This window comes from Gambusia affinis, linkage group LG02 (assembly GCF_019740435.1).
Source record: "Gambusia affinis linkage group LG02, SWU_Gaff_1.0, whole genome shotgun sequence".
NCBI classification, from domain to species: Eukaryota; Metazoa; Chordata; class Actinopteri; order Cyprinodontiformes; family Poeciliidae; genus Gambusia; species Gambusia affinis.
The window spans coordinates 26706013-26723100 of record NC_057869.1 but is presented as its reverse complement, the minus strand read 5'-3'; the positions used below and the strand labels follow the sequence as shown (position 1 = coordinate 26723100).

The 17088-nt window shown below is 38.4% G+C and overlaps 1 protein-coding gene and 1 long non-coding RNA gene across 5 annotated transcripts in view; both read left to right on the top strand.

The window, feature by feature from the left end:
* The first annotated feature begins 20 nt into the window (after positions 1-20).
* On the top strand, positions 21-3074 carry LOC122845709. The gene is made up of 2 exons (XR_006373109.1): positions 21-1927; positions 2590-3074. It is a non-coding gene; the product is annotated as an uncharacterized LOC122845709 (long non-coding RNA).
* A 1058-nt stretch (positions 3075-4132) lies between these two features.
* The window catches only part of trpm7 (transient receptor potential cation channel, subfamily M, member 7), a 42088-nt gene continuing 29132 nt past the window's right edge, over positions 4133-17088 (top strand). For 2 of the 4 annotated variants that reach the window (XR_006368679.1, XM_044096905.1), the window contains exons 1-5: positions 4133-4332; positions 13225-13304; positions 15455-15493; positions 16214-16415; positions 16665-16878. Coding sequence is in view for 3 of the 4 variants with exons in the window: in XM_044096905.1 (XP_043952840.1) it covers positions 4330-4332; positions 13225-13304; positions 15455-15493; positions 16214-16415; positions 16665-16878 (538 nt within the window). In the remaining variant the exon portion in view is untranslated. The remainder of the gene's footprint in view (positions 4333-13224; positions 13305-15454; positions 15494-16213; positions 16416-16664; positions 16879-17088) is intronic. The other 2 variants (XM_044096881.1, XM_044096891.1) reach the window with 2 other exon arrangements.

Here is a 17088-nt window from a genome sequence, read left to right as displayed (position 1 = left end):
ACTAGACTGAACATGATTTTATTTCCAATTCTTCTACTACGCTAATTTTAGCCTGATCCGCTTTCATTTTACAGACTACAACAAAATCCAAAAAAATAATAATTTCCCCTCATTTTTTTCTTCATTTTTTTAAGTGGTCAAAATTAAAATCGATGATTAGCCCAAAAAAATTAAAAATAAAAAAATAGCAATCTCTGCACCTTTAAATTTCAAATATTTCTTTTCCAAATAAAAACAGAGTAATGTCTTTCAATGTCTTGTTTTTCCGTCCACTTTACAAATTACCCAGTGCTTTGTGTCTTTATCATAATGTCCCACTAAATCCCCTTAAAGTTTCTCCTTATCATGAGGAAAATTGGATCAGAGGTATGCTTTTGTAAAGCACTATATGCTCAATGCTGCAAAACAGGACTGCGTTGCCTAACATAAATGGACAGCGGTGCTGTGCTTCAGTTTCAAAGCAGCTTTTGCATAAAAATTTCCCTGAAGCAAGCAGCTTTCTATTTGCAGGTCGGCGTCGCTTTACTATTTGCCTTTACCAAGGTGCTGCATACCTGCGATAACAACGTGTTCTCTTGCAAGCTCCTCTCAGACTGCGTTGTTATCGATCCGTGTTTGCTTTTAGACAAACAGTAGAATTTCTCCTCACACAGTTCTGTTAGCAGAGGTATTTCAGATATTTTAACGGGTGGCCATTTTGGGTTGGAAACTTGTGTTCCAAGCCATTCCCTGAAGCTACAACAACTGGCTAACTGCTGTAGCATTATTAGGACGATTGTAAAGCTAATAATTTGAGTCTGTTGTTTGAGCTTTTTCGTCGCCCCTGTTGACGGTTTTTCGTTTATTCTCCTCAGCTGAGGTGATAGGTGTTGCCTGTTTTGGTGTAAAACTAACTTTTCCTCAAAGCTCAGTTTCAGGCATCTACATAAAAAAAAAATAAAAAATGTAATCCATTGTTATAAATGTTAATCCCATTATAATTCCAGCATGGCTCGTGATTAGGCCTGTCATGATAACAAATTATGCCGGACCATAAACAGTCCCAGTAATTATTGCGATTAGGCCTGCCGCAATAAACAGTTAATCAGTTAATTGCATGATCAATTAAAATGATTTAACGTTTTTCTCTTTTCACTCTCTTTCTACCCAAAGCTGGACAATAAAGGTTTTCAGTCTGAGTCTCAACTCGCCTGTCTGCTTCTTTTTGAAGACTAGTTTTTCTTACAGACACTTCATAGTTCCTTTTATTTGTCGTCTCTGTTGTTTTGTTTATTTATTTTCAATATTTAAAATATCTCCCAGTTCCAGTGTTAAATGTTCATTAGAAGTATAATGAACATTTCTAATGAACGTGGTTGAGAACGTGTTTTTGCGTTATTAAACCATTACTATTATATTTCTTGAAAATGGTCTCAAAACGGCAATATTATCGTTTATCGCAATGACTTCTGGGACAATTTATCGTCCAGCAAAATGTGTTCTTGGACTGGCCACGTTGTGATAAACAATGTTGTTGCTCTTTTGCGAACATTTTCAAGCGCTATTTTGATCACAGCGTAAAAACTAAAACCCGCCTTCTCGAAGAAATATCCAAAATAAAACTCAGCAACCAAAACCGGTAAAATGTAAATGAAAACCACAGACAAGCAAAACCATAAATAAATAAAACCGCTTATGAAATCTCTGCAAACAAAATTGCCCTGCAAAAAATGTTAGTCATTAGAATAGAAATTATCAAGCTGATTTTTATTAATTGATTAATTGCTCATTGTGACAGGCTGGTAAAGTGGCATTTGGTTGTTTGTTTGTGTTTGTGTGTGTGTGTGTGAGAGAGAGAGAGAGAGGGGGGAGCAGAAGCAAGATGTGATTCTGTCTTTGATTAATTTCCAGCAGGTTTTGGATTCACCCAGGGAACCTTTGCTGCCAGGTGTGCTCCTCTCCGACCCAGATCCCTTCTTTTACGTATTTCCTCTCATTAGTGTTGCTTCTTACCACTCATCACCTCTTACAAGCTTGCCTTTATTTTCTATTCCCCTCCCTTCCCTTCTTCTATCTCCTGATTTCCAGGGTCAGCGTCTCGCTGAGACACAAATCCCAACAAATGAAATCTGCCATTTGGGTCATCAAAGTGTTTTCCACAAACTGACCACCAGGTGTCTCCATATGACAAAAAAAAACAAAAAAACTATTCAGATGAAAAGCCAACAAACACTTTGATGCGGACTAAACAAAAGTTGTGGCCCTGGAACAGCTTGTTAACTTCATCTCTTTGTTTCTGCATTATTTTGTGTAGCTACTCGTCTTCCTCATCTCCCGCATTCATTCGTCTTTTCCAATCAACAGGGATAATAATGACTTGATATTCATTCGGCCTTTTTGCATGCTGTTGCTTGCGGTTAGTGTTGGAGAGCTTTTGCATGGAGTTTGGATGGGTTAGGAGGCAATGCTAAGATTTTCTGCTTGCCTGCTTTTGGATCTACAGTTTTCGCACTGATCAGTATGAGACCATTGAACACTTGAAATAAATTAACACCCTTTGTCCATTTTGCTTTTTGTTTTTGTTGTTGTTTTTTTTACCTTTTATTTTAGAGGGAAGAACTGACCGGGCCATAGGGGAAAGCTGCTGAACTCCGACTGCTGGATTCACTTTTTTCTTTCTTTCTTTTTTTACTATGGTTGTTTTTATTTTATTTTTTTTTATTTCACATTTGCATCACAAGGGAACACATCATATCTATTCTGACTTTTCTGACAACTTAGAATCACTTTTACTGACTTGATCAGGAGCTTGGGAACTACTGGATCGAGCCAGAGGAGATGTTGGAGTAATTGAAACGTCTTGTAGTGCCTGAGAGGTCTGTTATGTTCACTAGCAGAAATCAGCGAAGACTTTGCCTCGGCGGTAAATGAAATTAGAAAGCACTTTATAGAATCTGGCTTGACAGAAAGAGGGGGGTTTAAATAACGTCTACCTGCAGAATAATATAAGTTTGATAACTGGGTTTTCTGTATAATCTTTTTTGTATGATAAGACTTTTTTCTTTGCCTTATAATAAAGAAACTACTTAATATTCCTCTGTGTGTGTCTGTGTGGTTTTTTTTCCCCCCTAAACATTCAAATTTTATTATCTTTGAAACATTTCTTGTATGCTGGGCACAACAAAGAGGGAAGGATTTTCGAACATTTTTGCAGAGCCACAGAGTAAACGAATGGATTTTATTGTGTCATAATGTGGATATATACGAATGAAGCATTCACAACCCTAAAGCTTTTTGCGGTTTATCATGTTACACTCACACACTTGTTTGCATTTCGTTAGACTTTTCCAGCAGAAAGTAGCAGATAGATCTGAAAAGTGTGGTGGTCATGTGTTTCACCACCCTTTACTTGGATCCCCCTAAATAAAGAATTTGTGGAAGGATTTGAGGTTCACAGGTGTTACAAATTTACTCTGACTGAGCTGGAGCTATTTTGAAAAAAATAAAAACTTCTGGCTGGATGTGAAAATTTGTGACACTCCTAAATATGTAATAGTTGTGCAATTGTACAAAGGGTGAAAAAATGTAGAAGACAAATTAAAGGCCATCTATTTCCACATATGTAAAGGTATACTTTCTGTCCTGCGTTATATCATCAATGTTTTGATTATATAAAACATATCGATGTTTCCTGTAACAATCAGATTGTTCCTGATTAGAGTTAAGTCAGTGTGGTTTCAGATTAGTTGAAGGTTGTATAATTAATTACCTCAGACGAAACTATAAAATGATAAATTGTTCACGCAGTAATTAATGATTTATTTAGAGATATCTTTTGTCGTTGTCATTTACGAAAGCCCCACGAGACGCTTATAAAAAAGCCCATAATATATTCCTGTCATATTCGGATATTCATGCTCCCTAATTGATTGGTGGATCTAAAAAAAGATAGTGTTTTTATCCATCAGGGAAAAAAAGAAGTCTGAAATGCTTCTATCGTTTTACAGTTGGGCACAGTTGTAATAAACACCGCATTTTACGAACATAGATGGAAACAATAGATCTTCCTGCTTGCTGTCTGCGTTGAGCAGGAACTAAAACAAAGCGCACATGTGGCGGCTGGCTCCGCCCGGTCACGTGAAGCTCTGGGCTGGCTGACTCAGCCGGCTCGTTACGCTGCGTCAGTCTGGAGTCGCTCAATTATGAAAAAGCAACCTTCCGTTGGAGCTGCAGCCGAAGCGGATCTCTCCAGCGTCCAGCGGGCTTTTATTCCGAGGCTAACCGAGAGCAACGCCGATAGATGGATAAAAGCCACGACACAGCTCTTCCTGAGTCTCAACGGTGAAGAGAATGGTACGTGAGCCCGTCTGAGTTAGTCCGCCGTCTCGGTTCGGTTTTGCGGCGGTGGCAAATTGGCGCGAGGAGATTGTCGTGACTCATAGGGGCTTTTAAGTTGGACTCCCCCCCCACCACCATCTACCCCCTTATGCATGCTGTCTGTCAGGGACACAACCGGAGGAGCTCCCGGCGCAGTTTATTTGGTGACAGTCTTGGTTTTGTGTTAAAACATCGTAAGCTAAACGTAACAAACCCAGGTCTCCCACTGTCTCACGAGGAAACCCCCCAAATCTCACTCGCTGCAAATGTTAGCTGGCTAAGTAGCTAGCTCGCTAGCTAACTAGCTTCAGCCGCCCAGGTAGCTTTGTGGGGTTAGCTCTCCTCTACGAGGCAACAGAAATGGCTTTTGTTCTCCACATGGGCCGACGGACACGACTCGTATAAATCCGTGTAGTTCAGAGCAGCTGGCACTCGTTAAAGCAACATTTCTTCCAGCAGTCTCGGATGTCGGACAAGACACGCTGTCATTGCCAGTAACAAGTCAATGCCAGCTTGAGCGGATGCCAAGTCTCTCCGAACTGAGTGCTTTTTATTCAGCCGCCGTCGGGAACATTTAAGTGCTGCTGAGACAGTGATACGTTTAATATCTCGGGCTTTTAATTAAAGCCTTTATACACACATTCCTGCTCGTTTGCTGTAGCGTTTTATGGAGCGAACCGTGGAAGGCCTGCTGCGGTCTCTGCTGAAGACCTGTTTCAACATATCCGTTTGGGTTGGAGCAGTTTTCCTTTTTGTCTCTGTGACAAACACAGCCTCCTCTTTCCCCGACAACTTCCTGTTTATACAAATTTTTTTCCCCCAGAGGAATGAGGAGACACTATGCCAAATGATTACTACTTTTACCTAAACCTGAAGCGGGATTGCCCAAAATGCGAAGTGTTTTCTCTTAAAACGTGCAAATTTACACATTATTTCACAAAATTGATAAACACTGCTACACTTCAGGACCAAAGTTTTTATTTATTAATGATGACAAGCCTCTAAATCCTACATTTTCTAAACTAGTACCCCTTTAAACAACCTGTGGGACATTTTAATTAAGATAGACTGCTGAAACCTTAAAAAGATGCTGTCAGCCAATAAAAAACCCTGAGTCACACAGTTAAATGTGTTAAAGTTTTAGCCCTCTATTGCGCCTATTTTTTTACATATTGACATTCCTTAGCTGTACCCTCTTTGTGGTGGTCATATGCCTGAGATTACCACCGCAGTACGATTAGATTTAATCCTGTCTCATCAAATAAGTCAGTGTGATTTGTATTGTATCATCACAGTGTTATTTTTTTTTCTTTGTCAAGTGCAATCCCATAAGGATGGTTTAAGTCTTAAGTAGTCTGAGCTTTAGTGTGCAACGGTCTTGCAAAACCTTGTTTTAGCGGCACTTCTATTTGTTTTTTGTTTTATTTTGTACTGCTAAGTAGTGACTGTGCTTTGGGTCTTTTGGGTTTGTTTTCTAATTACCCAACTGAAAAGCACCCAACAGTAAGGGATTCCCCCAGAAGAAGATTGGTGAGCGTTTCCTCTGGTAATAGATTGGGTTTCAAAGATGGTTGTAGATATTTGTTGATTTTATGAATAACATGCTCACTTGTTATCTGCACCAGTCTGCTTCCCTTCACTCTGCACCGTAAAAGCTTCTTCTCAGATTTCATTTTCTTGCGTGGCGTCTTCAAAAGTCTTGAGAGAATAGCTGCTTTGTATAGGATAGGCATATGTAATATTTATTGAATTAAAAAAAATGGCCAAATGCCTGTGTTGTTGCATTTTATATTGTAGTTACCTGTTTTAAAAAATGTGAGATTTCAACAACAACAAATAAAATCCAGAATATTATTTTGATGTGTTAAAGTCACTAACCGATGCTAGAGAAAGTGCTGAAGTTACTGTTGTTGTTTTTTTTCGCTGTTTGTATGGAGCAGAAAGTAGTATCGTGCTGTGCACTGCCAGTCGGCTGGCTGAAATAAAGCTGCTACGCTTTTAAGTTGCTTACAAGAAAGGAAAAATTCAGCTGTTGGAAGATAATTTCCAGTTGTGCATGGCAGTAGAGGTGTGAAAATTATAAGACACTAGGATGGATTTGGACCAAACGTACCAACTAAGGCTACATTCAATGAATGCGACTCAAAATATATATTTTAATGAATGAGGTGTGTTTCACTGAAGCTCATCACAGTCCCACCACCACTCTTATCTCCACTACTCTTATCTCTTATCTCCATTTATCACCACTACACATCCAAGCAAATTGTTTTGACAAAAGTTCCAGGTAATGCTCCACAAAATGTCATTTCTATTTGATTTGCCTTTTTTTTCTTGTCAGCTTCTTCATCTTGTTAGGATTTTTTGACAATTCTGTTGAGTCCCATTGCTGGATAAACTTTAAACCCGGTTCATATACTGTGGCATCCATTGTTACTTCTGTAAACAATGCGTTGCTATGTGACGTCTTCTGCGCATGCGGGTCGCTTTGGGGACAAAAAATAAATCAAAAATCACATTTCGGCAAAAAAAAAAAGGCTATTGAGCATCAAGACCTGCTCTGTGAACGTAGCTTAATTATCCAGCTAATATCAGCTACATGCAGTTATTTTTCTTTGAAATGGCAAAACAGCAAAAATAAAATGTATTTATTGCAATAAGCTGTTGAAGCTACTTTCAGTTTAATCAAATTAAGCATCACTTTATATTAATTACTATGTATATTGTTTTTTTACTATTATTTTGTCGTGTTTTCAGTCAAGGTTGTTATACCCTGACCCTGTTATGTCTACTGCAGGCTCTATTTTGAATCTCTTTATTCTTTTGACCAATCCTTCAAGGTATTTCTTTGATTTTCAAGAAGTGACGTGTAAAGGTCACCATGAGATCAACCTTTTTAACATTTGCAGGTGGTTTGACAGAGAAATATGGATGCAACTCTGCAGAGCTTTGCCCAGGGGGCACAAGTGTGAAAGCTAGAGGACTGTCACACTTTGGTCTCATGACTGCTCAGAGTTGTGTGCACGGCCTTCCTGGAATCTTATCTGAAGGCTATAATGAACTCGTTCCCCTCCATTTAACATTCCTTTATATCACTAAATCTTGGAACAACTAAGAGGTGGCGAGGATTATTAAATGATTCATTTTCTTTTAATGAAACAAATACACAGAAGCCTATTTATATACATGTTTATATAGCATATTTATGTGTCCCATTTAGGCACAATCAGAAAGCCTTAAAGTGTTTGGTCTTTATCTGCTCTTGAGGTGAATGCACTCTATATTCCAGACTTTGATACAAGTCACATTCAAACATTTACATGTCAGCAGACATGTCGTTTATACCCGGCACAATCTCAAAATTTATTGTAACCAGGAACACCAGAGGCCATTTCAGTGACTTAGGGCTGAAACCATTTATCTTGATCGATCCAATTAATTGTAATTAATATGATTAATCATGTTTAAAACGGTTAGTCAAATTAATTGTGAATAATCGATTATTGAAATAATCGTCAACTAATTTTATAATTCATTAACTGTAGTATTTAGACACAAATAAAGACTATAAAAAAAAACCCAACATGGTTAGAGCAGCAATTAACCCAAAACTGTCCAAGAAATATAAGCAGTTTTACATTTAAGATAAAAACCTCTTCGTCTGTAAATATGTTTTAGCCGAAACTCCTCAAGGGGCTCCGTTTTAGCTTCACCTGGTTCAGATTTACTAAATGGATGCCATCTTATTACATTTTAGGCAATAAAATGTATCTATTTTTTTGTATTTAAAAAAGGAATTTATTTATTTTACATGCATTTTTCATATCTTTCTACTATTGTATTAAAAAGGCACATATGGTTAAATAGAAAATCTGTAGAAAGTTGGGTTTTTTTTTTTGTCTGATTAATCGATTACTAAAATAATCGCTAGTTTAGATTAGTTTCAGCATATAATATTTTCTGGCTTAACAAGCTCTAGCATTGAAGTTCACACTTCAAAGTATTACCAATGTGATTATCAGATCCCATTGGTTAATGTGTGTATGTCATTGTTGCTATCAACCAAGAGACAAAGTGACTTGGATTAGTAATGCTGGCAATCTGAACTGAACCCGGCTCAACCAGCAACTAATCCTGCTTTACAGTAGAGATCTCGGATGGCTTGTTGAAAGAGAGGAGGCCGTTTAGAAAAGATGACTGCATGAATAATTGATCTCACGCTTGCAAACGTCAGACATTGAGTAATTTGATCATAAATACCATTATTCATAAATCTACAATATTGTTCTTTGAAGAAACGCTTCCCTGGTTCTAATGTTTCATACCAGGTTACAGCTTTTCATTTAATGCACTTCAGATCTGCCTTTAGCTCCTGCTGCATTGTTGTAGAAGCTGCACGGCGCACAAGAATTATTCCTCCTTCCAAATTAATTAGGAAAAAAAAAGACACTTAATTGTGGATTGTGGGGGTGTATCACCAGCCTTTATTGATGCACACCCAGGTTTTTGAGTTAAAAAAATGTTTAAAGTTGACAGGAAATTTGAAAATGATCATCATGTGTTATCAAAGGATTGGAAGATTAATACATGAACACAAACTATAAAGTGTTAAAAAATGCAAACATTTTAAAAAGATTTAATAAGTAATGCTGAGCCTGGTTGGGGCACAAGTAAAGCCTTCTAATACATTGGGGGAAATTCTGCTTTTAGACAGAAATCTTTAAAATCTGAATTATTCAGATTATTTGAACTACAGTTTAAATTTAAAAGGAACTAATATAAAAGTAATTAAGTGCTGTGCATTGGAAAGGAGACATGGCAAGAGCTTTGGCTCAGTGTACCGTGAACGATGCCCCAGTTCTGAGTCCATGCTTCCAGCCATGCATGAGCAGCGCGCTCATACATCTTTATGTAAAATATCTAAAAGCTGGAAGAGCTACAAAAAACGCTTCACTTGGGTTTTAATTCAGCGTTTGCTCTGAAAACTCTACTTCGACCCGCATGAAACCGCTGACCCCAACACTTCCACTCGTTCTTATACTTATTATAATTGGCAGGCCAGATGTCGTCTTGCTATGTATTTTGGCAGCCGGCTCAGGATAATGGCTACCTCAGTCTTGATGGTATACTTTTATGGGTAAAAACGAGGAGGAGGTACATAGAGGATCTCAGCTGTGAAGGTTTTAGATTGTTGTTTTGAGGTGACGGCTGATGACAGGCAGGAGATAAAGAAGAAGAGGGAAAAGAAATCCATATTCAATATTCTGCTCCTGTTATATAGAAGAGACTACGAAAATGCATTTTGTGTCTGATGGGAAGAAACGCAATGGGTTGTATGCTGCAGAGAGGAAGAGGGAGGGCGCGAGGAAGAGGAAGTAAGAGACGGCCAGTGTTGTGTGTTTTTGGCATGGCCTCTAAAGCTTAATTCTTTTGTTGTCTGACATTCTCAGGTACCATAGTTACAGGTTAGCAGCCCACAGTTCTGCTTTATTCCTCCTTTTAACTCTTTGCTAGTCTGTGTTGAGAGGTGGGGGGGAAATCAGGAGTGTTTTACTGAAAACAATTCTCTCAGATCATTGAATGTGTTTTACATTGGCTTCTAGTTGAGCAGGATGTTGGATTCGTCACAGTGAATTAGTTCCCACATTGACTTGTTCATGACCTCCAGGGCCAAATAAAGTTCATTTCTAGGTTTAAAGCCTTTTTGGAGGCATTGGATGTTCAGTTTTAAAGTTTTCATCACTACTTATTGATCATTGATCCGCCTACACTCAGTATTCAGAATATTAGGTCTGTGTCTTTGTTGTAGTTATTTTGTAGTCTGTGCTTGATAGCCTGAGGTGTTAAATCAACTAAAGAGCCTTATACTATATTGGTGATTAGCATGATTAACTTTAGGAAACCTTTACTTTATGTAGTTGATATAAAATATTCTATCCTTAATAGGATGTAAAAGAAAATCTGCAACCTGAATGAACCACAGATTAAAAACTTGGTTCCTTTTTATGTTTTTGTGATTCTGAAATGAGCTCATTTGAACTCTTCATTCACAAACAACTTCTGCACCAAAGAGAGTTTGTATAAACTGGCTGCACTTGATGTGCTCACCAAGTGGAAATATGTCGCCTTTTTGATAGAGGTGCAGCGATTGTTGTTTTTTGGCCGAACGCTGATCTTGAAAAAGTCTGATTTGCCAAATCCAGTTTTGGCCAATTCCAATTTCTTATTCTTTTGGGGATTTTTGTCAAAAAAAGTCACTAAATATAGCAACAAAGTCGGTAAGCTAGCAACGTTGGGGTGAGTACTGTTAATGGTGTACATGCAGATAAGCTTGTCGCAATAATCAACTAATGACATGATCAATTAAAATGAACTTGATTGTCTTCTTTCTAAAATTGAAGAGCAAGTTTATTTACACTTAATGGAACATTTTAATTAGGAATTTGGTTGTGTGTGGTTTTTATTTCTCGTTTTCTTTTTATATATATAATTATTATTATTTGTAATTTGGATATTTAAAGTGTCAACCAGTTCCAATGTTGTGTTTTTGTAAAATTAAAGTTTATTGTTTTTTCAGAGCGCGAACTTGCATTGTTCTGACATTATCAATACTTAAAAATGGTCACAAAACAATAATAAATTATTGCAATAACTGCTAAGACAATTTATCACCTACAAAATTTATGATGACAGGTCTACATGAAGATGTTATTTGGTAGGCGTGTCTGTCAGTTTTTCTCAAAGCAGAACAAAAGAGGACAATGGTTGATTTTATTTTTTAATTATCATCATTATTTTTTTTTTATTTTCAGACACTTGTGGAGGTAGACGAGATTGGTTTCTCAATCAAGTGTTCCTAATTAAAATTAATAATCACAGATCTCCCAAAAGTAAGGAAATTGAAGCCGGTTTATAGGTCCACCCCTTGTTTTTGAGTTTTTGATCATCCAGTCACCGGTCAGCTCCCAACAAGTTGACAATTCCCCTCTTTGTCCATTTCCTGTCTTATACGACAGTCTTCAAGAAAACAAACTCCCAGATCTTTATTCCGTGTCTTCATTGTGTCTTAATTAAAAGCAATGCAGGGGTTCTCTGGGTAATTAGAACACAAGGACTCTTGGGCAGGCCCTGGTTTATTGGGAGAGGTTTTGTATCTGCTGAATGAATCACCCGTAGGCGGTGTCATCAGTAGACAACAAGGTATATATCACTGAGGCCTCTGCCCTTCCACTAATCCTCTCCCACACCCCAACCCCTCCTCTCTCACTTCTTTCTCCCCAGCTTTAGCATAATATCTAGTTTGTCTCCGACACATTCATCTGCCCCCCCGAGTGGCGTCTTACAGATTAAGAGTGGATGGAGTTTGGAGGCAGCAGCCTCTTGCTGATCACTCAACTTTTAACCAAGGCCGGATCTGTACGCTTACCGTGGCCCTGTAGACTTTGAGACCTGAATGGAAACATGCGCTCAGTGTTCTGAGAGGAAGAGTTTGAGGCGTTGCTGATGATCGAGCAATCGGGGGGGAGGTTGCGGTGACAGCGGTTTGTCCAGGAGATGCCTGACGGAGCCTTGGTATGTTCCTGTACAAAGCCCTTAAACACAGAGATGAAGAGGAGGACATCCAGGTACACACTCTGCCGCTCATTGGTCAACCGGTGAAATCACCCGTTTATCTGAAGTTTCTACCAGATTCTTGCAATCATGGCTTTAACTTGACACGTCACGTCCTAGGCACATGTCTTTGTCTCCTCTTTTTATTGCACGGCGTGCCGACGGTCGTAACTTAATGTTCAGACCTTTTTTAATAGGTTTTAGGAATTGTTAAAGTGCTTCGTTGTAAAGCAGGTGAGGGTTTGGGGACTTTCCTTCTTGTGCTGGGAGGGATTAATGGGGCTAATCGCTGCTGGGTTTCTCTGAGCTGCACCATAGTGGAACATGAAAGCATGCTGGCATTCAATCAAAAAGTCTTTTAGCTTGAAGCCATATGAAAACTTGTAGCACAGAATGTTGTGCTTTGGTTTATTGCCATGAAATAGCTAGCGTTCTGAATTCAAGTCTCGGATTTTGTGATATGTTGGGTTTTGAAGAATCAATTAGCCCTTTGAAAACCTCAAACTCTGGTCTAAATCCTGGATTAGAGGCACACAGTTACCCCCTGGCCTTTTATTTCATTTGTGGTTTATTACATTCAGGGAACACTGTTGAAACTCTGCAATCCCTTTTGTACTTCAAACCTTTACAGGTTGTCCACACATCCTTAAAATGTCTTAAAATTAAGACACTTGTCCAAAATTCAATAAAAAAACTTTCTTTTGGCCTCAAGTAAGTTAATTACAGGTCTTAAATTTAGTCTTGGTAGCACTATTTAATCGCTTGTATTCTAAGTATTTTTTTCTTTATTATTTCATGGGACATTTCTGTCAGGCCAAGGTTTGAGTCACACACAAACACCTTCACTGCACTCTGACTTTTGAGGCTACTGCTAGCTTGCTGCTAACATACCCTAGCTAACAATTTTTTTTTTGCATCTATCATAAATGAATGCAAATTCATCGCCAGTTGGCTGGATGTAGTTTATACTTTTCTGTCTTTATACAAGTCTTAAATTTCATTCATGATGGTCTTTAAAAGATCTTAAAAGTTTTACATTTGAGCTTAATACTCAAATTAAAGCGCCTTAAACTCAAATATGACTGAAATATGAAGATATTCAAAGCAGAGCTGCTCTAAAAATATTGTTGGTTGCAAATCTTCAGGGCTCTTAACCTGAACTTTGTCTAGAACGGATTAAATACGAACATAATTAAACATGTGGGCTGTTTTACTGCCGTTTGTCTCACCAACAATTTCTCTTTTTGCTTCCCACAGTCCCAGAAACCCTGGATAGAAAGCACTTTCACCAAGAGGGAATGTGTGTACATACTTCCAGTGTCAAAGGACCCCCACAGGTAAGTGGGCCTACCACAGTCTGCTGTGTCTTTTGTTTGGTCTCCATGGAAACCGTGTAATTGCAAGGTGCGAGTCAAAAGTATGCCCGAACGCTAACCACTGCTCTCCAAAGGGTAAATGAGTCTGTTTCAATGTTTATGTCTGTCAGTGTCAGTAATTATATGTTTGAAATGTAGCGGCGGTCACAAACCGGTTTCTTTTTTTTGTCTTTCTCTCTCTTTTTTTTTTTTTTTTTTTTTTTTAGCAAGGTATTTTATGTAATTTGTGCTTTGTGACATTTATCTTTGTACGCTGGCCTTTTCATGACTTCTTCTGTTGACTTGATATAGATGGCGTTAATGCGCTGCTTTAGAAACTCCTACATATTAATACTAACGGGTGAACTGGCACAGCTGGAAAAATTCAGAAATTTACTCAAGTTTCTGTCAACACGTGACTCACTTAATGAGTAGAAGATCCCCACTGCTCCACAGATTTACTGTTTAACAGCTTCCTTTGACTGTAAGCCATTGCTGTTACCTTTCCAAGAAGCTCGATGCCTCTCTTTCCCCTTCTTAACACATACTCGCAGTGGATCACTCTTTTCTTTGTTTTCTTTCATATTAATTATTTTCCACTGACTTTTCTCCACAAACCGCAGTACGTGCTGCTGCTCTTAGATAAAATTTGACATGTTTGGGAACATAACCTTGCTTGACATTAAGCCCAATCTGTTCACATGACCAGAACCCTTGTGAGAGGAAGTTCTTTTTTTTTTTGAGGTTTTATAACTCTTGATTTAAAAAAACAACAACAAAAAAAACAATAAAATGCACCAATCTAAGATTTTGTGGTCAATTTACTCAATTTTTTTGTAAAGCTTTGACTGGGAAATAGAGATTTTTTAAAATTTACTTATTGTTTTTTCAAAAACAATCAAAATCAGAATACCCGTCGCACAAAGGTGTTTTTTAATTACTAAACTGTACACAGTAACTGCACTTGATCATCATTTCAAATGTATTGATTACTTGTTATCTTGAAAAACCAAGAGTTGAGGGGGAATATATATATATATATATATATATATATATATATATATATATATATATATATATATATATCGCACAATCCCGACAATATAGTTAGTTAAAAAAAAAAAAGAATTTCGTAACAATAGGATAGACACAGCTAAGATTGCAAATTTAATTTGTTTAAAAGTCAAAGCTCTGATTTGCTGTTGTACCAGGCTGTTCAATCATTGATTTATAGTAACTACACAGGAGCCTAAAATAGCTGTTCAATCATTTATGTTAATCTAGAGGCAGCAGAGAGCAGCCAATGTTACGCAGCTCTGCAGTTAAAACATTTGTTACTTGTATTTCTGAAAATAATAGTTGAGCCTCTTGGATTAGCGATAACCTCCTGTAGCCTTGGTTGAAACCTTCTCCGTGCTCTGAGATTTAAAGATGGCCAACATTTCCTAGTCCAGCATGTTCCAGAAGAGTTTGACTTTTCAGAAAGACAAACCAGATAACCACATGTCTATTTGAAGACATCTCCTCCCTTGTTTGTCTGTTTGAACACGCCTCCATTTCCTCTCTAAAAGATTTTATATCTCTTGTGTTGTGATGCGCCAACCCAACTGTGTCCGATGCAGATATCTGAGGTTTAGTACGATACAGAAAAAAGGTCCTGAATTGACTGAAAACCTTTGTTTTTTTTTTTTAAATTAAACTCAGTCTGTCCATCTGTACTGAAATACAAAGTCAGTTGACAATTCTGCACCAGTGCAGCACACTTAAATATACCAACAGCTTTACGTGCTTGGTCAAACGTGTAAAAACGACAAAACTTTAGTTTGTCCAGTCAGTTCAGTTAGGAGTATAACATAACTGAAATGGCTCACCAGCTCCTGTTCTTTCAGAATGTACTTCCACTCTGAAGAGTGTGTCAGATCATGTGCAAAACTGGTGGCTTTCCATCTCAAATCAAAACCCAGTAAAACTGGGCTCTGTGCGCATCTAACAGATGGCCCTACCTCACTATATTTCCCCCCTAAAAGCAACTGCAAGCGTTTAACACTATTGGTACCCGATAAACTTTCCATAGCTCCGGTGTATTGTGTTAAAATTGATGATAATCGTGTTTGTGTAATTTTGCTCCCTAGATGCCTGCCAGGATGCCAGATTTGCCAGCAGCTGGTCCGGTAAGTTTTCCTTTGAACATTATATAACGTAGTCCCTTTGCTCAACAGGATGATAAACCTGTCTGGGAGATTCCTTTTCTGTCAGCCTTTTGCCTACGTCATAAAAAAAACAATTCCTTGAAATGTTAATCCCACAAAGCAACAAAACCTCCTTTAGGATCCTGTTAATTTGCAGCTTTTGCTTTCGCAGCAAGATAAAAAGTAGTCTAGTCTGAAGTTTTGTCCTCTGTTGTTACATTTTACAATCATTCAGGTTGTCGCACATTTCAAAATCTTGATTGAACCCAAGGCAGATTAAAGTCTTTTTTTTTTTTTTATTTGTATTGCCTCCATAATGTCACTTGAGCCACATTGGCATGGCGAGCTCATAAAAAGTGAAATTCCTGGAAGTAGAACAAGTTTGCAGGGTACTGTATGTACATGTCTGACTGGAACATGGTGCTTATGTTGCCTGCCTTGAAGTGGCACTTTTCCCTCTTTCCCTCATTTTTATTATAAAATCTTAAGAGAAGCTCATAAGCTGCTGAAAAAGACTTCAGATAGTCTTTTATAACACCTTTGTAGTTTTAGAGGAGATGGGTTTATTTAATTAAAGAAGCATAAATTCTTCAGTTTTCTGCTTTCATTTCTAAGTTGATATAGTTTGTTCTTTGTGTTGCCGTTTTTCCACTTGAAAATGCTTGTGTTGTGAGCCCCCACTCCCTCCAATTGCCCCTCCAGGTGCTGCTGTGGACGGCTGGTTCGGCAGCATGCCGGCTTCACAGCCAGCTTGGCCACAAAGTACTCGGATGTGAAGTTGGGTGAAAATTCCAGCCTGCCCGATCCAGAGGAGTGGTCTGTGGAAAAACACACAGAAGCGAGTCCAACTGATGCCTATGGTGTCATCAACTTCCAGGGAGGGTCTCACTCATACAGAGCCAAGGTAGGTGGGCCCCACTTCCTCTGCTGGAACACGTCGCTTCCTTTTCCGTGAAATTATCGCTATGTTGCCAGTGGGGCTTTTTGTTTGTTTCTATGTGGATTTTTTAAATTTCTGATTGATTTAAGCTCTTGATTAAAATGTTTTCTTGCATAATCAGTTTCAAAACGAATAAAAAGATGCAGACAGAGCATCGCAGGTCTCACCGTGTTGTTGCGTTCCTCTTTCTTTTGTCTCTACAAACTTGGACAGTATGTGCGTTTGTCCCACGACACTCGACCGGAGAGCATCCTTCGGCTAATGCTGAAGGAGTGGCACATGGAGCTTCCCAAGATCCTCATCTCTGTCCATGGAGGAGTTCAAAACTTTGAGCTGCACCCTCGCATCAAGCAGGTGGTGGGCAAGGGCCTCATCAAAGCTGCAGTCACCACCGGCGCCTGGATCCTCACCGGAGGCGTCAACACAGGCATGTAGAGTGAGAACTCTGACTACAGGACTTGTACTATTTTTAAATCTGCATAATTTCAGCAGTCATCCATTAGTGTTTTTTTTTTGTTTGTTTTTTTTGCAATGCAAATCACCCCATCAATCTTTCAAGACAATTTCCACAAAATATCGACTCGTTGGTTGATTTCAACTGACTATTGTTTTTAGTAAATGATTATTCCAACAATTA